At 36.7% G+C, this 16,125-nt stretch overlaps 1 protein-coding gene and 1 long non-coding RNA gene across 8 annotated transcripts in view; one reads left to right on the top strand and one right to left on the bottom strand.

Annotated features, from left to right (window-relative positions):
• The window catches only part of LOC134418474 (uncharacterized), a 24,228-nt gene continuing 8,103 nt past the window's right edge, over positions 1–16,125 (top strand). For both annotated transcript variants that reach the window (XR_010027789.1, XR_010027784.1), the window contains exon 1: positions 1–321. This is a non-coding gene — a long non-coding RNA (uncharacterized LOC134418474). The remainder of the gene's footprint in view (positions 322–16,125) is intronic.
• NT5C3A (5'-nucleotidase, cytosolic IIIA) overlaps positions 3,225–16,125 on the bottom strand; it is a 26,484-nt gene continuing 13,583 nt past the window's right edge. For 3 of the 6 annotated variants that reach the window (XM_063156771.1, XM_063156799.1, XM_063156790.1), the window contains exons 2-10: positions 15,818–15,924; positions 8,882–8,980; positions 8,369–8,438; positions 7,618–7,664; positions 7,384–7,469; positions 7,017–7,106; positions 5,644–5,806; positions 5,075–5,275; positions 3,225–4,352 (exon numbers count right to left, since the gene is read on the bottom strand). In XM_063156771.1, coding sequence (XP_063012841.1) covers positions 4,251–4,352; positions 5,075–5,275; positions 5,644–5,806; positions 7,017–7,106; positions 7,384–7,469; positions 7,618–7,664; positions 8,369–8,438; positions 8,882–8,980; positions 15,818–15,924 — 965 coding nt within the window. In that variant the 3' untranslated portion in view covers positions 3,225–4,250. Of the gene's footprint in view, positions 4,353–5,074; positions 5,276–5,643; positions 5,807–7,016; positions 7,107–7,383; positions 7,470–7,617; positions 7,665–8,368; positions 8,439–8,881; positions 8,981–13,225; positions 13,277–15,817; positions 15,925–16,125 lie in introns of all 6 variants that reach the window. The other 3 variants (XM_063156780.1, XM_063156817.1, XM_063156807.1) reach the window with 2 other exon arrangements.

Raw genomic sequence — 16,125 nt, forward strand, 5'->3', positions numbered from 1 at the left:
AAATGCTTTCTGCTGTGTAACTCCACCTGGTGCAAGTATAACAGACATTATACTTCAGTCAGAATTTGCAGTTGTTGAACTTTAATATTATGTTTTTCTTTATGGAAAAAATATTTGAATTTTCCTTAAAACTTGAAAATGAAACATTTATCTAGTATGGGGTGCAAGTTTTTAGCTCAGTACAGCACTATCAGTATTTGTTTGACAGTGGGAGGACATTTGAGCTGGCTGCAACACCCGCTAAGAGGAGGATTCATTTTCAGCTAAATAAAGGTCCCAAATACTTGACCTTGGACATGTACTACAGACAGAAGAGATATTGTAAGTAGAGGAAGAAAAAAGAGTAACGAATCCACTTAATTTTGTTTATTCTTTTAACTTTGGATATACTCTTTTGGCTATGGGAAAATAGTCTGGGAAATGCATATCTTTCTTTTCAAACCAAATCATAAATACATTTTTAGGATTGCAAAATGCTTCTGGTTAGAAATTTTATTTGGAAAGACATACTACTCACAGTATTTCTTTCTTAAAACTGAAAGGACAATCTTGATAGCAATTGCAAGAATTAGACTGGCTGGAGAAGGATGGCTTAACCTGTAGGTGTAGAGTTAATTTTGTTTGCAGGTAATTTTGGTCATGGTTTTAGAGAGGCAGCTGATAATACAAATTCTAATTTCTGTACAACAGTCTCATGATAAAACAATGGGATTTTGATAAAGTGGAGGAGGATATTTAAAAATGCATCTTGTGTTTTCCCTTAATTTAATACTAAGCAAGAGTTATGGCCGGCAGTGGGATGTGAGACAATGAACAGACAATAATAATCTGTACAGCACAATGCAGGTTTTTAAAATCTGACCTCCTACTTCAGGTTGATTGCATAAGTAACTTTTTTTTCTATAAATTGTATGAATGGCATTTCAAGAAGTAAATTATTTGGCACGGAGATACCCCTTCTACAGCAAATGTGTTCTATCAAGGAACTGCAATGTGGCTGAATTGCTTTCAAGTCCTAGCAGAGGTTTACTGCTCTAGCAGATCCTTAACACAGGTTCTGAGACTAACAGGATTTAATGGTAGGAGAAAAGCGTGCTGGAGATCTTAATTTACCTGCATCTTTGTGGAAGGGCAAGAATGCTTTTCTTTAAATGTGTCATTATGGATTGAACATTCATTGTCCACCTGCTTAGAGGTGAGGTTGGAAAATCTTCCTTACATAATGCTTGAAAGATGGTGGTCATCTGAAATCCTCTACCAGTTTTAGATGTACATGTAGTTAGAAAACCATCTCATTTCCTTCTGATATGGGTGGGTTCTAGGGAGGCTGAATACTAATTTCAGTAATTCAGATTAAGATTTAGTTGGAGATCTGTTTTGGTAACTGCTTTTAAAGATGCTTCCTAGCTTTTCTAGATTACTCTGCATTTGCTCTTCCATGTGGTTTTGTTTATTTGTTGAGGTTTTTTTTAATTGTGGGTTGAACGAGACCTTTATCATGGTGAAGGAGTGGTGGCCTGCTCACCTGCTGAGTGAGGCTGAGGAAAAATTTGCAGAGAGGATCAGTGAGTTTATGTGTATCCTGAGGCAAGTTTGATGAAAACATGGGACATTTCTCAGAAACACTGCACAGAGAGACAGAACTGTCCCCTCCTTTTCACCAGTGCTGGGGTAATCAGGGAAATCCATTACACCTGTAGTCAGAATGCCAGAGTGTTGCTGACACATCTTGTGCTGTGAAGCTGTGACTATCAGCTACACATTCTCTAAATTTTAGCTCTTATCTGTATTCCAAAGATAAAATCCCTGTAAATGGAAAACTTTGTCCCAGTGTAAACTTTGGTAGTTATGCCTGGTAATTAAGACTCTTGCAACTAGAGGCTGGTTGAGTAAGCAGTGCATCCAAACACCTTGATGTTTTTCAGAAGGCCTTTGCCTTTTGGACTTTTATTTGGCAGCTATGACAAAAGAGTCAGCATGATTGCCTGTTTAAAAAAGCTCTAAACCCAAGATTCACTAACCCTACTCCTCTCCTCCCAAAACTGTAACATTAGCCCAGCCAGTGTAAGTTCTGCAGGTGTCTAAAACCCCAAATGTGAGCTGTGAAATAGTGTTTGCAGAGATCCCCTGGAAATGCTGCAGCATTCCCCAAATCCTTGCTGTGCCTGGGTGGTGCAGACCAAGTCACTGGGTGGGCAGCTCATGCTGATGCCTGTGAGGAGTCCCACAAGCCCTGCTTGTCCTGCCCATGGTGCTGAAGCTGCAGTGCAGGCACAGGGGAGGCTGTAGGGAGGCTGCTCCCTCTCTCTGTTTTGCCATGACCATCCTGCCCTTCTTCCCACCCCAGGAAAAGGAAGCTGACAGGGAGAGGCCACAGGGACTGGGCCAAACTTCACACCCAGTCCCTGTGACTGCTGCCTCAGCAGCTGGCACTGCTGCCATCAAGCTCTCCCCATCTTTTGGCTTTGGCTGACAGGCTCTTTGCAGCTGTTGCTCCCATCTCCTCCTGTCCCTGGCACTGCCAGGGTGCCTTCAGCTCTTCCAGTTTGCTGCTGCTGCCTGAGTCATGCCTCTGGAATGGAAGGCAGCCAAGGCATTATCCTCAAGGTGCTCATCTTGACTGTCCTACTGGTTTCTTCTCAAGGGTCCCACCTCTGGCCTCGTGGCTGCCCCTGTGTCAGGCCTAGGGAATTGCGTGACTGTAGGTTTTGTACAAGGATATCATCCCTCAAACACTGCCTGTTCAGATGCAGGATGGAATTTCTAAAAGGTCCCTGTGCTCAGCAGTTCCCTAATGGCACAGCATTGTGCCTTGAGATTTGTGAAAGGATGATCACACTACCTCAGATTTTGCATTGAGCCTCTGCCCTGCATTCAAAATACAGGGATGAATAATTTCATTTTACTGCAGAGGATGGGGTATGGAAACTATCCTCTCTCTTCCCTTCTTGGAAAAGTTCTGGCAGCAGTGGTAACAGATGTAAAGCTGCTGATTTGGAAAAAAATGTGTCTGGTAATACCAAGTTAGAATTTTAATAACAGACCAGAGGCTGTAAGGAAAGAGGCCATGTCTTGAGATGTGTTGTAATTCTGGTGGAAGAGAATGCAGATCTAAACTCTCCCACATTTTCATTACAATTCCTCAGGAACGGAAGATGGCACAGTTTCTGTTCTGTATAAAAGAAAGCAAAGGGGAACAATGATTATATTGCACATTAGGGGAGTTGTATGATTTGCTCTCTTTTATTAATGAATAGATTTAGTGCAGCCCAGACCTCACAGGAGCAGGGTCACAACATCATCTTTAACTCATCCTGCAGCAAGCTTCTGAAATTGCAGCTGTTTTAAGCTGTACTCTGTACACAATGCTGAGAGGTGCTGTAATGTGCTCAGTACAGAGGAAAAACTTTCAGAAGATTTTTTTTTTGTGTTAATGGTGGTGAAACTGGCACAGGTTGCCCAGAGAGGTGGTAGATGCCCCATCCCTGGAAACACCCAGGGTCAGGTTGGATAGGGCTCTGAGCAGCCTGGTCTAGCTCAGGATGCCCCTGCTCATTGCAGGCAGGCTGTGGACTATAAGCTTGTGAAACCATCTGTTGTTACAAAGATGAGAAAATTTATCTCAGACACACTAACTTAAAACATTCTTCCCATTTCACGGAGGATAAAGAAACAGTAAGAATAGAGAATGTTGTGCGATGATGATGCAAAAATATGAAGAAGAAACACTTTGCCTGAATTGGGTGAATAAAAGCATTTTTACTGATGAAAAATATATGTATGAAAAACTTTTGTGTGAAATTATGTAGCATATGAGTAAGATCCTTCAAAGTACAGCTGAGACCAAAATGTCTTTGCAAAGGCAACAAATGCACACTCTCCTTACAGAGCATTTACACCTTCAATTTTACAAAATAGCCACGTTTTCTAAATGCTGCTCTGAAATGCCTGATTAAAAAGGACAGTGAACCACAGTATCCCATCAGCAGCAGTTTATCACATCTATAAATCCAATTTAGATCTTGTTATAACAGGAGTGTGAGACAATAAAGAACAGTGTAAGAGCAGTAAGAGGAGCTTGTTGTTGATAATTGATACAATATATATTTCATAATACCAAAATGAAGATAAAAGTTTTAAATTAAATCAAACAGTTCCGTAAATGAATAATAAACACATCTAAGATAGCACATGTGTGCTCTTCTGTCCAGTTGCCTCCTGGAAGGAATGGAGTGACTTGAGACTGCAATTTACAGGATTTTCTGTAGAATGGAGTTGGCAACTTCCAGGGATTCATCTTTCACCAAGACAATATCATAAGAGTCCATGTATTTTTCCAAAAGCTCATCTACCTAATTGCAAGAAGGAATAAAGAGAAAGACCCCCTTAGTTATAGAATTAATTATTGAAAGAGTTTTTGTCATTAAAATATTGCCCAATCTTTCCACCAAATTCTCAGAATAAGCCATGTAAATAATGTATTACTCCTACAAGTGAATTCCACAGGAGGACAGAGTAGGAGTGCCCTGACCTAAAGTGCATTCCAGGATATAATAATCATGTTTATTCCAGGATCTCACACATAGAGATACTGAGAGAAGAACTACTCCTGGGAAGGGCAGGGAGAAATAAAACTAAAGTTTTCTCTCTCATCAGTCCAAATGGATATTCATTATAAATTAGCAAATAATCAGTTGAGTGTCACTTAAAAACCCCAAAAAGTAAAAAGAAAAGAGGAGGGACTGCCTGGATTTGTTATTTGTGAGATTATAATTTTTCTCAATTATCAATTTAGTACTGAAAGGAGGAGAAGCCACAGGAATTTAACAGAATTAATTTTTATAGCCTCTGAATTTTACTTCTCTAGGAAACACCTATTTAGAAGTAGCTCTGTACAAAAACCAAGGCAATATATACTTGTGGCTCTGAGCTTATTAGGGTTGGAAAAAAATCCATGAAAAAATGTTTGAAATGTCAACCCAAATAGGTTAAACACTTGGTTTGATATGTGAACCACATTATATGTGAAGCAGTGCTTCATTCAAAGCTTACAAGGTTATGTAAAGCTACTTACTTTATCATTGAGATAGCCAATCTTAAGAATGTGCTCAACATTTGCTACTCCATCTGCCATACTCAAGTCTCCTTGAGAATCACCCAGCAGTATGATATTGCTGTTGTCTTTTAGCTGTTTGAAGTACTCTGTGTTCTTCAAGGCACCATCATGTTTGTTGTAAACATGAATCAATTCTCCTTTAAATCCTTTTAATATTCCCTATTGAAAAAAGCAACACTGAAGTTATGTCTGGTACCATTCAGGCAGGACAGCATCTAGAATGAAAGAGGTGATGTTACTGGTGAGCCAAGACTCAACTGCAAAATCTGTCATGATGAACAAGATAAATTAGTTTAGAGCAATGTCATGGCTGTGACAGCACAGTTAAGAGCAGGCAGACAATGATTCTCCCTGCTTGGAGGAGTGTATAGATCTATCTCTATATATATCTGTATATATATCTATATATATCTATATATATCACTATATATATGTATCTTGTAGTGTGTATAAATAGATATTAAATACTACACACAGTGTGGTACTTATCAAACATGTTTGAGAAGAATGTGTTATTTCATACGTACGTTTTCATCAAAGTCCATGAAATTGGAAACCACTTTGACATTAGAATGGTAGACCCCAGCCTGGTGGATTACTTCCTCAAGAATGTCACCAATCCCAGCAGAAAATATGAACACAGGAATATTATGTTCACTGAGCTTATCAAAGAAGTTCTCATACCCTTCTCTGCAACACAGAATGAAAAAATGAATCAAATCTCAAATAAAATCAGCCAAGAAAAGTTCCAGTTTTTAGGAGACAATCACATCATCTTTGGAAAATAATTGATATTTCCTGAGCACTTTACTGCATTTCTTTTAATTCACTTTTTCAGGTTAGCAAGAACCATCAACCTAACACAAGGCATGCTTGCAAGAAACTTTTGCATCAAGCTGTTTAGTATTGGTCTGTATAATTTCTGCCCCCAAAATATCTAATCACTTTTCCCTCCCTAAGTACTCCAGAACAAGCAATCAGAGCTCACTCTAGCTACTATCAGGCTGTACATCTCTTTTCAATCTTCCTTGCTTAACTATGTGACTTTCTTTAGGGTCATTACTGTAAAACAAATTTTGTCTTTAAATCTTCAAAACATGTATTGTTTTGTTTGCTGAAAGATTTTTAGTATGCAGTACCCTATGTATAGCATTCCAAGAACAAGATAATATTATCTCTATATGCTTTCTCCATACAGACATAAATTGGTAGAATTTTACATTTTAAAAAAGTATTGTGAAAGTTCTGGAAAGAATTTTAGCTTGCGGATGAAGATTCAATCAACATGGACTTAAGCTTTCAAACAGGCAGAGACTGAGTCCTTGTCTTTTGTACAAAAAATAAGGATTCAGTCAGTGTTACAAACAAATACTTTCCCAATTTAAATTCTAACATCCTGTTTCAGTATTCCAAAATTTAGTTTTACAGGGCTTTCAGAGATGGAAATCACAGCACATTTTGGACAAGGATTTTGCTGTCTTTTAAACTTGCCTTCAGCCATAGAAGAACAATATTTAATACAACATATGAAACATGTTCCTCAAGTGCTTCTCAAAGGAATGAAGTTACACTTCACATTGCTCTTAAAAAAAAAAGGATCACCAGTGCCATTTAAAGAGGATGAAAGTCTACAGAAATCAAACTTGTAGAGAAGGGACTAAAAAAAGTTTCAGATGTCTGCTTTATACACTGAGATTATTGTCTGCATTTAGATAGATACAACACAACAATTAAGTGGGAGCATGGAGAGCTCAATGTGGTCCAAGGTTAAGGTGTCTCATTCTCAGGAAAATGTGTTTTTTAATTTCCCTTTTCTTTTTTTTTTTCTTCCCCCAACACTCAGGAAGAATCTACAGAAAATGCTCTGAAACTGATATAATTCAAATAAAAAGGAACTTACTTCAGCATAACATCAGATTCCCTTACAATTTCTGCAAACTTGTCCTTCTGTAAGCCTTGTTCAATGAGTAGTGCGTGGGATTTATGGTACCTAGAACATAAACAGAAAATGGGTTGAATGTTGCTTACATCACACTGCAACGCTTACTAAGGATCACCTTTCATTAAATTTCATTATGAAAAACGCATCCTGTATGGTTAATTCTTGCTTATTCAGGTTAAGAGCAAAACAAAACCAGTTGTACAAAACTTAAAGAGATTAATTCAGTTAATGTAATAGCTAAAAGCTAAATACTGCCATTAATTTGCTTTTAAAGACTTACTAAATCTAATATTAATACAATCTGAAAATAGGAGGTGTCTCTTACCATTCTACCATATATGGGTATTTCTCTTCAATGGTGAGAGCTGGATCAATTTCAATGGCATAGTAAGTTTCTTTCAGCTGAAGTAACTGAAGGGGGAAAAAAACCCATCAGATGTTTAATGTATTTCATAAAATACATTGGGGTTTGGTCTAAGCAATCAAAAGAACACTCTTGCCAGGGAATAATGACAAATGTCTGTACAACAAACCAAATGCTTATAGGTTTTTTGTTTACCTTTTGCCGACATTCATCTGTGATGATTTTAGAGTTATCAATGATGTCTGGGAAAGGGGTGAAAAAAAAGACAGTTAAACAAGATGCTACATTTCTTTTACTTTGCTCTACAACACTGTAAATGGCACAGATGACAATGTCTGGTGACATACCAATATGTTTCCTCAGAACCTTTCTTACCGGCAATCAGCAAAAAGTACATTTTTCTTCAAAAGTATAAAGGTGCCCTTCCCTTAATCTCTGATTTACAAGGTCAGTTACAAGCTTTTGTATCTATTTCTTGAGATTTAACTGTTTTCAAAATCATCCTGAGGCATTCTGTATGTTTTAGAGTTCCCACTTCTCCTTGTTTATTCCAAAAGACTACAGCATAAGGATAAAACTGCCAAGAATTCTAAGGAGTTTACAATCTGGTTCTTGCAGATGTCAGGACTATGATGGGTTCTTGAAAAACAAAAGTCAACCATGCCATATTTAGCCCCTAACATCTGAGTGTTCAAAACTTAATGTTTTAATTGTGAATGGCAACTTATTTGATTTAATTCACACAGATTTTGATTATTTTATATATATATATATACACACATAAAAACACAGTCACTAGAATACTTTGTCAGTAGGTTGTACACATTAGGTAACAAGTCAATATAAAATCTCATTTGGAAATAAATTTAATAGAAAATTAAAATATAGGAAAAACTAAAAGGAGCAAACAAATCAATCTGTATTAAAAAAAAAAAAAAGTACTCACTATGACAAGTTGGACATCTTTTTCCATTGTAGGAAAATCTACTTAATGTCATATCAAAATCTGTAATAATCTATTTAAGGAAAGAAAAAGCAAAACTGTCTTACAACATGGAGGAACAAAATAAAGAATGGCTAGAAATTCTGAACGATCAACAATAGCTGCAGCTGAGTAGCATGTGTGTCACAGAAGCCTCCCTATTCTATTGAGCCATTGTCATGGAAGCTAGCATATCCCAGAAGAGTCATGGATTTTCTAACAAAACTGTTTTTCTCATTTCTTTGTTGAGAATAGTTTCTGAAATTACTAAGCTTCTATGCTTATGTCATTTACTTAGTTAGTGTCTGGCTGAATTACACTTGAATCAACAAGGACTATTAAAAGAGTTAACATGTCTAAGTTTTGGAGATTTCTTGAAGGTTGAATTCTATTACATATATACAGTTCTGCTTAAATTTTTTGGCATAGAGTAACAATCCCACACCTGCTTTTATTCCAAACTCTTTGGACCTTTACCTGAAGTTTGGCAGCTCCACCTTTGATGAGGCCACAAATAATCTCCTCTACTCTTGCTGGATCCTTAATATGGACAGTCTTCTTCTGAAATTCTGGCATCTATGAAGAGTAAGAACAAAGACATAAATACACTTGCAGAGGAAAACCTCCAAGGCAACAGCTGCTGTCCCTCAGACTGGAAGCTCTGCATTTACAAACAGTTTCATGTAACATCAAGACATGGTCAGGTCAGAAAGACAAGAGTAAGAAGAAGCAGAAAATACTCTGGATGTATTAATCAATGACTGCATACTGTTCTGTTTGCTTACAACACCTGTTTTCATTTCAATGCCTAATATCACTTTATTCAATAAGTTGACACTCAGAAAAGGTCATTATAGTTGTAGGAAAAAAGAGAGATATGTAGGAACAGGACATATAGGATCATCTTGTGATTCAGATATGTCACTAGGAGATGGTAAATCTTAAAACTAACTCTCTTTGCAAATAACATGCCATTAAAGTATCAGAGATAAAGAAGACATCTATTGTTTCCTTGAGAATGCTGAATTAGTGTCAACTGGGTATTTCAATACAACAAGGCTGTGCAGCAATCCCTCCTCCCTAGCCAGTCCATCAATTGCTACCATTACCTATTTCACTGCACACTTTTGAAATAACATGATATCACTCTATACATTCCTTTTGGATGAAGTATATTTCTTGAATGTTTTGATAAATGAGGAATTTGGTATAAAACAAGAAAAAACTCCCTAAAACCCACAAACCCCCATTCTTTCCCAAACAATTCCCCAAGCCTTTGTTTACTCTAAGAGTTTATCTTTAAACTTGCAGAATGGTAGAAGAACTATTTATTTACAGGAATTTCCCAATGTAGCAGGTATTTATTTCCTTTATAATCATGTATGGACCCATTCTAAAGAAAAGAATCTGCAATCTGTCTAAACAGGCATTTATAAGTAGTAAACTTTATTTTCTGTTTATAAAACTTCAGAGATGCTAAAGTGTTAGGAATTAGATTTTTAACATTCTGATCCTTCAACCTTCCTTTTCTTATAGCTAGCATGTAATCAGTGCTGCAATGAGCTAATTAAAATAAAAGGTGGTGGTGGGGGGGAAGATTCTATTTCAGGAAGTTTCTGGACCCAGAGTTCTGGTATCACCAATTGTCAGTAAGTCATGCAGAACTGTTTCTTCCAGCTCTTGATGCCAGTAAGTCTTTTCTTCATTAGTAACAGCCAACTTGCAGTCAAATTGCAATTTGGTTATCACATAAGAAACAGGTGCCATTTTAAGGTATGCAAACATATGTTTTTGTAAGGGAAAAGACACTTGTGTGCCAGACACAAGAAGGATCCGAACATACCTTGAAATATCAGCTCTAGTCCACTTTGTTCTCAGGTGGGAGCAAAACATTGCAGCTACATCCTTACCAGATGAGCAGAGGCTCATCTAACTCTTTGTTCAAAACCCCCACTTACATATTCTTCACATTCCTCAACTACCTGTGTGTTTGGAAAAGTTTGCTTAATGTCTAATCTTCCTTACTGTAATTTCAAGTCATTCACCTTGGAGAAAACTGTTCTTTTTCCCAGATGCTCACTTCATAAATTTTCCCCTTCTGCCTGAAAGTGAAACCCCAGTGTTCTTCAATCTTCTTTTGCAGAACACAATTTTCTATCTCTCGGATAATTCTTGATGTTGTCTTGGCCCACCCAGTTGAACCACATTGTTTTCCAACACAGAATCCATGACTGTGGGTAAAACCTTTCTGCTCTGCTCTGACAAGGCCTTGGCTGAAGGGCCACTTTGGCCTTGTCTTCAGGTAGCATCTTTGCATGTACATTAAAACACATGCCCTGTCCTAGCAGTAATATGGTGAGAATGACTCAAATTCACTTGGAAATGACCAAATATTCTCCAAAATGACTCCTAGAAAGAAATGGGTATTTGTGCAAAATGTTAAATTTTATATTTAATCATTCTGGGTTGTATCTTTTCTTCCATGTCAGTGCTCCTTTCTTTCGGTAAAACAAATAATTCTAAATCCACCCTGTGCTTACTGCTACTTTCTGGCTGATGTCCTCAAAGACACTGCTGAAAACCGAAAACAGAAATCCTTCTAGAACCCTAATCATGAATCTCTGATAAATTTCCAAGTTTTTCTGCCCATTCAAAAAAGTTTCACCTATACCACAGTACCTTATCAAAAATTCTGTCCTGAACAGGGTACTCACTACTTCTTTGCTTTATAAATCTCATAAAGAAACAAACTCTATTAATTTCACTTTGATTGGAAGAATTAAGGTTTTCCTTTCTGATCTTTTGGCAAAGACATTTTCTGTAAAAGTGGTTATCTCCTAAGGCAATATTCCCTGAGTTCTTTGTGTTGTTGCAGTGCCTGGCTACTACTTCTTTTAGCACAGCAAAGCCACAAAAAGTACATCAGGATTGACTTCCAGCTCTCAGCTACTTCCCAGGCTGGGAGTCATTGAGAGAGATAATGAGAGTTGACAAGAAATAGAATTCCTGAAAAATATCCATTAAGGGTTTCACTAATCTTTAGAGATATACCTTTACAAAGCATTTCTTTATTCACAATTAGCAACACATCGAGCCTCACAAAACAAAATATTAATAATCTGTAACTCTTTAAAGGTGCTTTATGGTTTTTCTTTTGTATGTTATATGGTGCTGGTAAACAAAAGTAAGCTTTCCACTTTTTTCTGCATAGACAATATTCTTTATAATGAAGCACAAAGCACTTTGCCTTGGTAATTTTTGTACTGTAAATTGACTAATCTAATTCCTTTAACTTTCAGCAAATTATATATGTATTTTTAGATTTGGAATGCAAAAATCAAACAGCGAAATCTAAATGCATGCTTTTTAAAGAAGTAGTTAAGCATTATTTGGTTTACTTAGATACTAAGCAACAGATTTCCTAATATAATTAACTTAAACAGATGTTGGGGTAGATGGAGAGATCAGAGGAAGGGACTGGATAAGGAAAATTGGATTGTTTGGTACTGTTTCATTTCAGACCGAGCCCTTTCATAAGTTTCTGAAACAACCTGAGGAAAAATCTTGGTAAACACTTTAGTAGATCATGTCAAACAAGAAATTGCTTAAGATTTTAAGTATGATGAAAACTTCCTGCTTTGATGTTGTAAACTCATACTCAAGATCAGTTTATAAGACTAATTTATTTCTAACACACTCTTCATTTTTGCACACAAATTGGTTGAAGAGTATTTTAATTTAGGGGTGGGAGGAAGACTTCTACAGCAAGTATAACCCAGACATTTTCATTCTCACAGACACTCTTAGAGGAAAAAACAAGTCTACATTACAGGCGTGACATCTGATAAAGCCTCAGACAAATAGGGTTAGACAAAATAGCCACTTTTTCTATCACTAGTTCCTGGTATTAATATTTGCAACTGCAATTCTTTTATTTATTCTTTATCATTATTATAGTAGAAGTAAATGAAACTGTCTAAGGACTGGGTAAATGAAACTGAAACTGCAGCCACCAATTTTCTGGCAAACTGTTTCCTCCAATGTTTTACACTCCTGCCCAGTTTAGCTGTTGTTTTGTTGTTGCCTATTTGCCGTTCTTCCCAGTTGAAAGAAAAAAGCAGATTCTAGTTAGAAAGAGCTGATAAGACAGATGAAAGAGTTAAGGGTGAAAAGTTCAGTCAATTTGATAAAATTAGTGTTTCTATTTACTGTTTAAGAAAATTCTAGCAGTCAATTCAGTGTGCACACATAAACCTCCCAAAATTCTGATGCACCAGTTGACTGGGATGAGCACAGATAGAGAAGCAGCCAACCAAAAATCTCCACAGCACTTAACCAAGTCAAGAAAGCTTTTCAGAACCAGGAGCTTCTACATACAGAGCTAAAACTACATAAGCACAGGAAAAGCAATTCAAAATTCATTGTGACATCTGAAAGTACATAATGTTAAATCACTTAAGTGCCCCTATTTATTCTGTCATATTATAAAAGTGTGAGAAGAGTTTTGCTTTCTTACCAAGAGCATCTATATGCTAATGAATAGCTCAGAGGCTCGTGTGTCTTAAAACATATGTATGGCAACTCCCAAAGGTAATTAGTGGTTGGCACATACACTGGCCACAAATACACTTTAGTTTCTGGTCTCTGACATATTTAGGAGCCTCTGAGAGAAGGAAGAACAAAACTGAAAAAGATTATTTTAAAGGTTGAGCTTAGTTGGATTTATGAAAAAGAAAACAATTATCTGCTTGTTTGTGATAGCAGGTAACTGGAATAAGGATGTAGGAAATGATTTTGTAGCTAAGAATGTTGTGGTCATACCTTGAGGAATGAACAGTAATGGATTCACGCAGGTTTGGAAATCCCCCAGTCCTACAAACCACAGAATGGGTCATTTACCACAAGGATAGTTCTGAAAATTACAAATCTATTTAGTACATGAGACATGCATCTGTGTAGCTGGGTTAAGTAAAGAGAAATATTTGCCATATTCAATTCTAGTTTTGAAATGAAGTTTCTTATATACAACTAGATATCAGAAGTGCAAAAGAACTGCTTTTATGTATCCAGGTGCTGCTTAGTAAATAAGTTGTCTTCTTAGTATGTGAGGCAGCGTGTATCTAAGTGCATGCTGTGTCAGTTTGATTATAAAACAGGAGTTGGTGATAAGACCTGTCATTCATTTCGGTGATCTAAGTGAATTTACAGCTGCCATCATAGACATTTCCAATTAGGTATCCCAGGAAATTAAAAACTGATTGTGTCCACAAGGAGTAATGTCATGTTCTGAAGCTAGGATTATACTGAATTTTTCAATCTACTGAGTGTTGGAGGTACAGCAGTTGCTTTCCTCCCCCTACCCAGTAAAACAAGTCCTGATGATTTACACAAAAATTAAAAAAAAATCTAATAAAAAGTCCATATAAAGGACAACTGAGTGACCTTTTGTGTTCACTGTCAGTAATTTTAAGTAGGGAAGGATGAGTTGATGAATTACTTGCTATCTTAACTACATAGAGATATGGCTCATTTCACAACCAACTCTAGACACAGAGCCTAAAATATTACAAGTACTAACTCAATCTGTAGGAGGTTGTCATCATAAGTCTGCTAAGTAATGCTCTGACGAAGGACATAAAAAAATGGTGCAGAGTATTTTTATACTGATACCCTGTAAGCCTACACTACTTGGCAAATACCAAGTTTTCTTATTTTATAAAGACTCATCTAGTATGGAAGCCTCCCAGAAACCAAATTGTTGCTAAGGAAACACCCTGGATTATAAGTGGAAAAAATTTTAAGAGAACTTCTCTATAAATTTCAATGATTGATAGAGTACTTTGTTAGATGTCAGTAATTCTGAATCACAGTAAGAACTGCTCTCACACTTGTAAATGTATTAAAAATATTCCACAAAATTTCAGATTACCATAATGTCATGAAAAGGACAGGGTAACAAATAAGATCGAAATAAAGATCTAGCTGTAATGCTATTGACAGGATGTGAATTTCAAGTATAACACAAGTTCTATTTTCCTACTTTGTTGGTAAACTTGCCTTAGACTAGACTAGGTTTCAAACCTGTCATCTTTTGATATAGAGAACACACAAGGGTGGGCTGGCAGGGAGAGAGAGCTATCCATGTTATTTCTGAGCAAGGCAAGCAGAAATCAAAGTGATAAATTGGTTAGGGGAAAATTATTTGTAAATTTGATTCTAATCTATGTTGACAGCTTCCAGGTACAAGAGTATAAACCAAGACGAAATGACATTTATTTTGGGAATTGCAGATGCCCAGTTTCAAGGTCTTAGACTAGCTATCACATACATTCACTTATGAACATGTACCAAAAAAGGCAGAGCATGGCAGCAGTGACAGCTGTGAAATTTGATACCCAGAAGCTACAGAAAATTGTTTTTGGTGTTCTTGGTGGAAGAAAGAAACAGTTTGGTAAAAATACAAAGAAATAGTGTACATTCCTTAATTTACATGTTATTTTCCAATAATTTTTTTTCTTTCTATTAATACAGAACATGACTTGCTCTAGAAAACAAAGCTTAAAAAACTTCTGAAAGCATGCAAGCTTCTCTATGTAATTTCTGCTGCTTGCAACATTTGAATTGCAAGAAACCGGGGAACTATAACAAAATCTACATAATGACACTGTGAGAATCTTTTCCTCCAAACGCTTCTGCTCATGTATGAAGCAAGACTGCCTATAATTCAGACAATTTGAATTCTGGCCCATGAATGCAACAGAGGTCCCTCTTATCTACTCCAGCTGTTAGTAGGCTTATATTTTAGACAGGAACATCAAAAGCTACTGGACATGAGTGTAATCACATCAATCACTCCATTATGTGCAGGTAGTCAGGAGAACTTCACTAGTTATCGTGCACTCTTCTAGCATAATCTGAGCTCAGGACAGAGACTCACTAATTTATAATTCACAAAACCATAATACATGTTAAATTCAGATGATGCAAACTCAAATATGGTAAGAAATCCTTAGTAACTAGTAATTACCAAATTACTATTTTAGTAGTTCTGCCAAGAAATAGCCTTAGGACTACTTAGTTAAAAAGTAGTTATTATGGGAATGAAACAACAGAACACTAAGTATCTTCACAGTTACTTGATAACATGCTGTAAAACTAGATACCCAGCACAGGTTATATGAAATAACTGAAAATGGGTTCACTGCTTAAGCTATTTCAAGACATGGCATAGGATGCACACTAAAAATAATTTTTCCTGGTTCACGGTGTTTATTTATTTACATATTTTTATACTTAATGTGCTGGATTCTGATACTGAATTTGGAAAAAAAAACCCTTATAAAAATCTGGAGAGAGCGCTTTCACAGAAAACACGACAACAGCATTTCCTCTTGTGTTTTTAAAGGAGAGTACCTGTGCGTTGAGCTTAGGGCACTCCTGATTCTTCTGTCCTTGATTTTGTCCTACTGCAACAGCATAGGTGGCAAGCAGAGTCCAGAGATGCAGGGCTTGCATGCAGGCTGCCAACAAAAACCAACCAAATCCTTTTAAGAATTGGTCTGCTATATTATGTGGTCTTTCTATTCCTGCTGCATAAAATAAAAGCCAACATGCATGGTACATAGTGACATCACTGTGAAAATACCAAGACTCCAGAACAGTCTGATACATAGTTAGAAGTAGAGGAACATTTAAGCTATTCAATGAAAACCACTAAGTAT

The sequence above is a fragment of the Melospiza melodia genome, chromosome 1 (assembly GCF_035770615.1).
Source record: "Melospiza melodia melodia isolate bMelMel2 chromosome 1, bMelMel2.pri, whole genome shotgun sequence".
NCBI lineage: Eukaryota > Metazoa > Chordata > Aves > Passeriformes > Passerellidae > Melospiza > Melospiza melodia.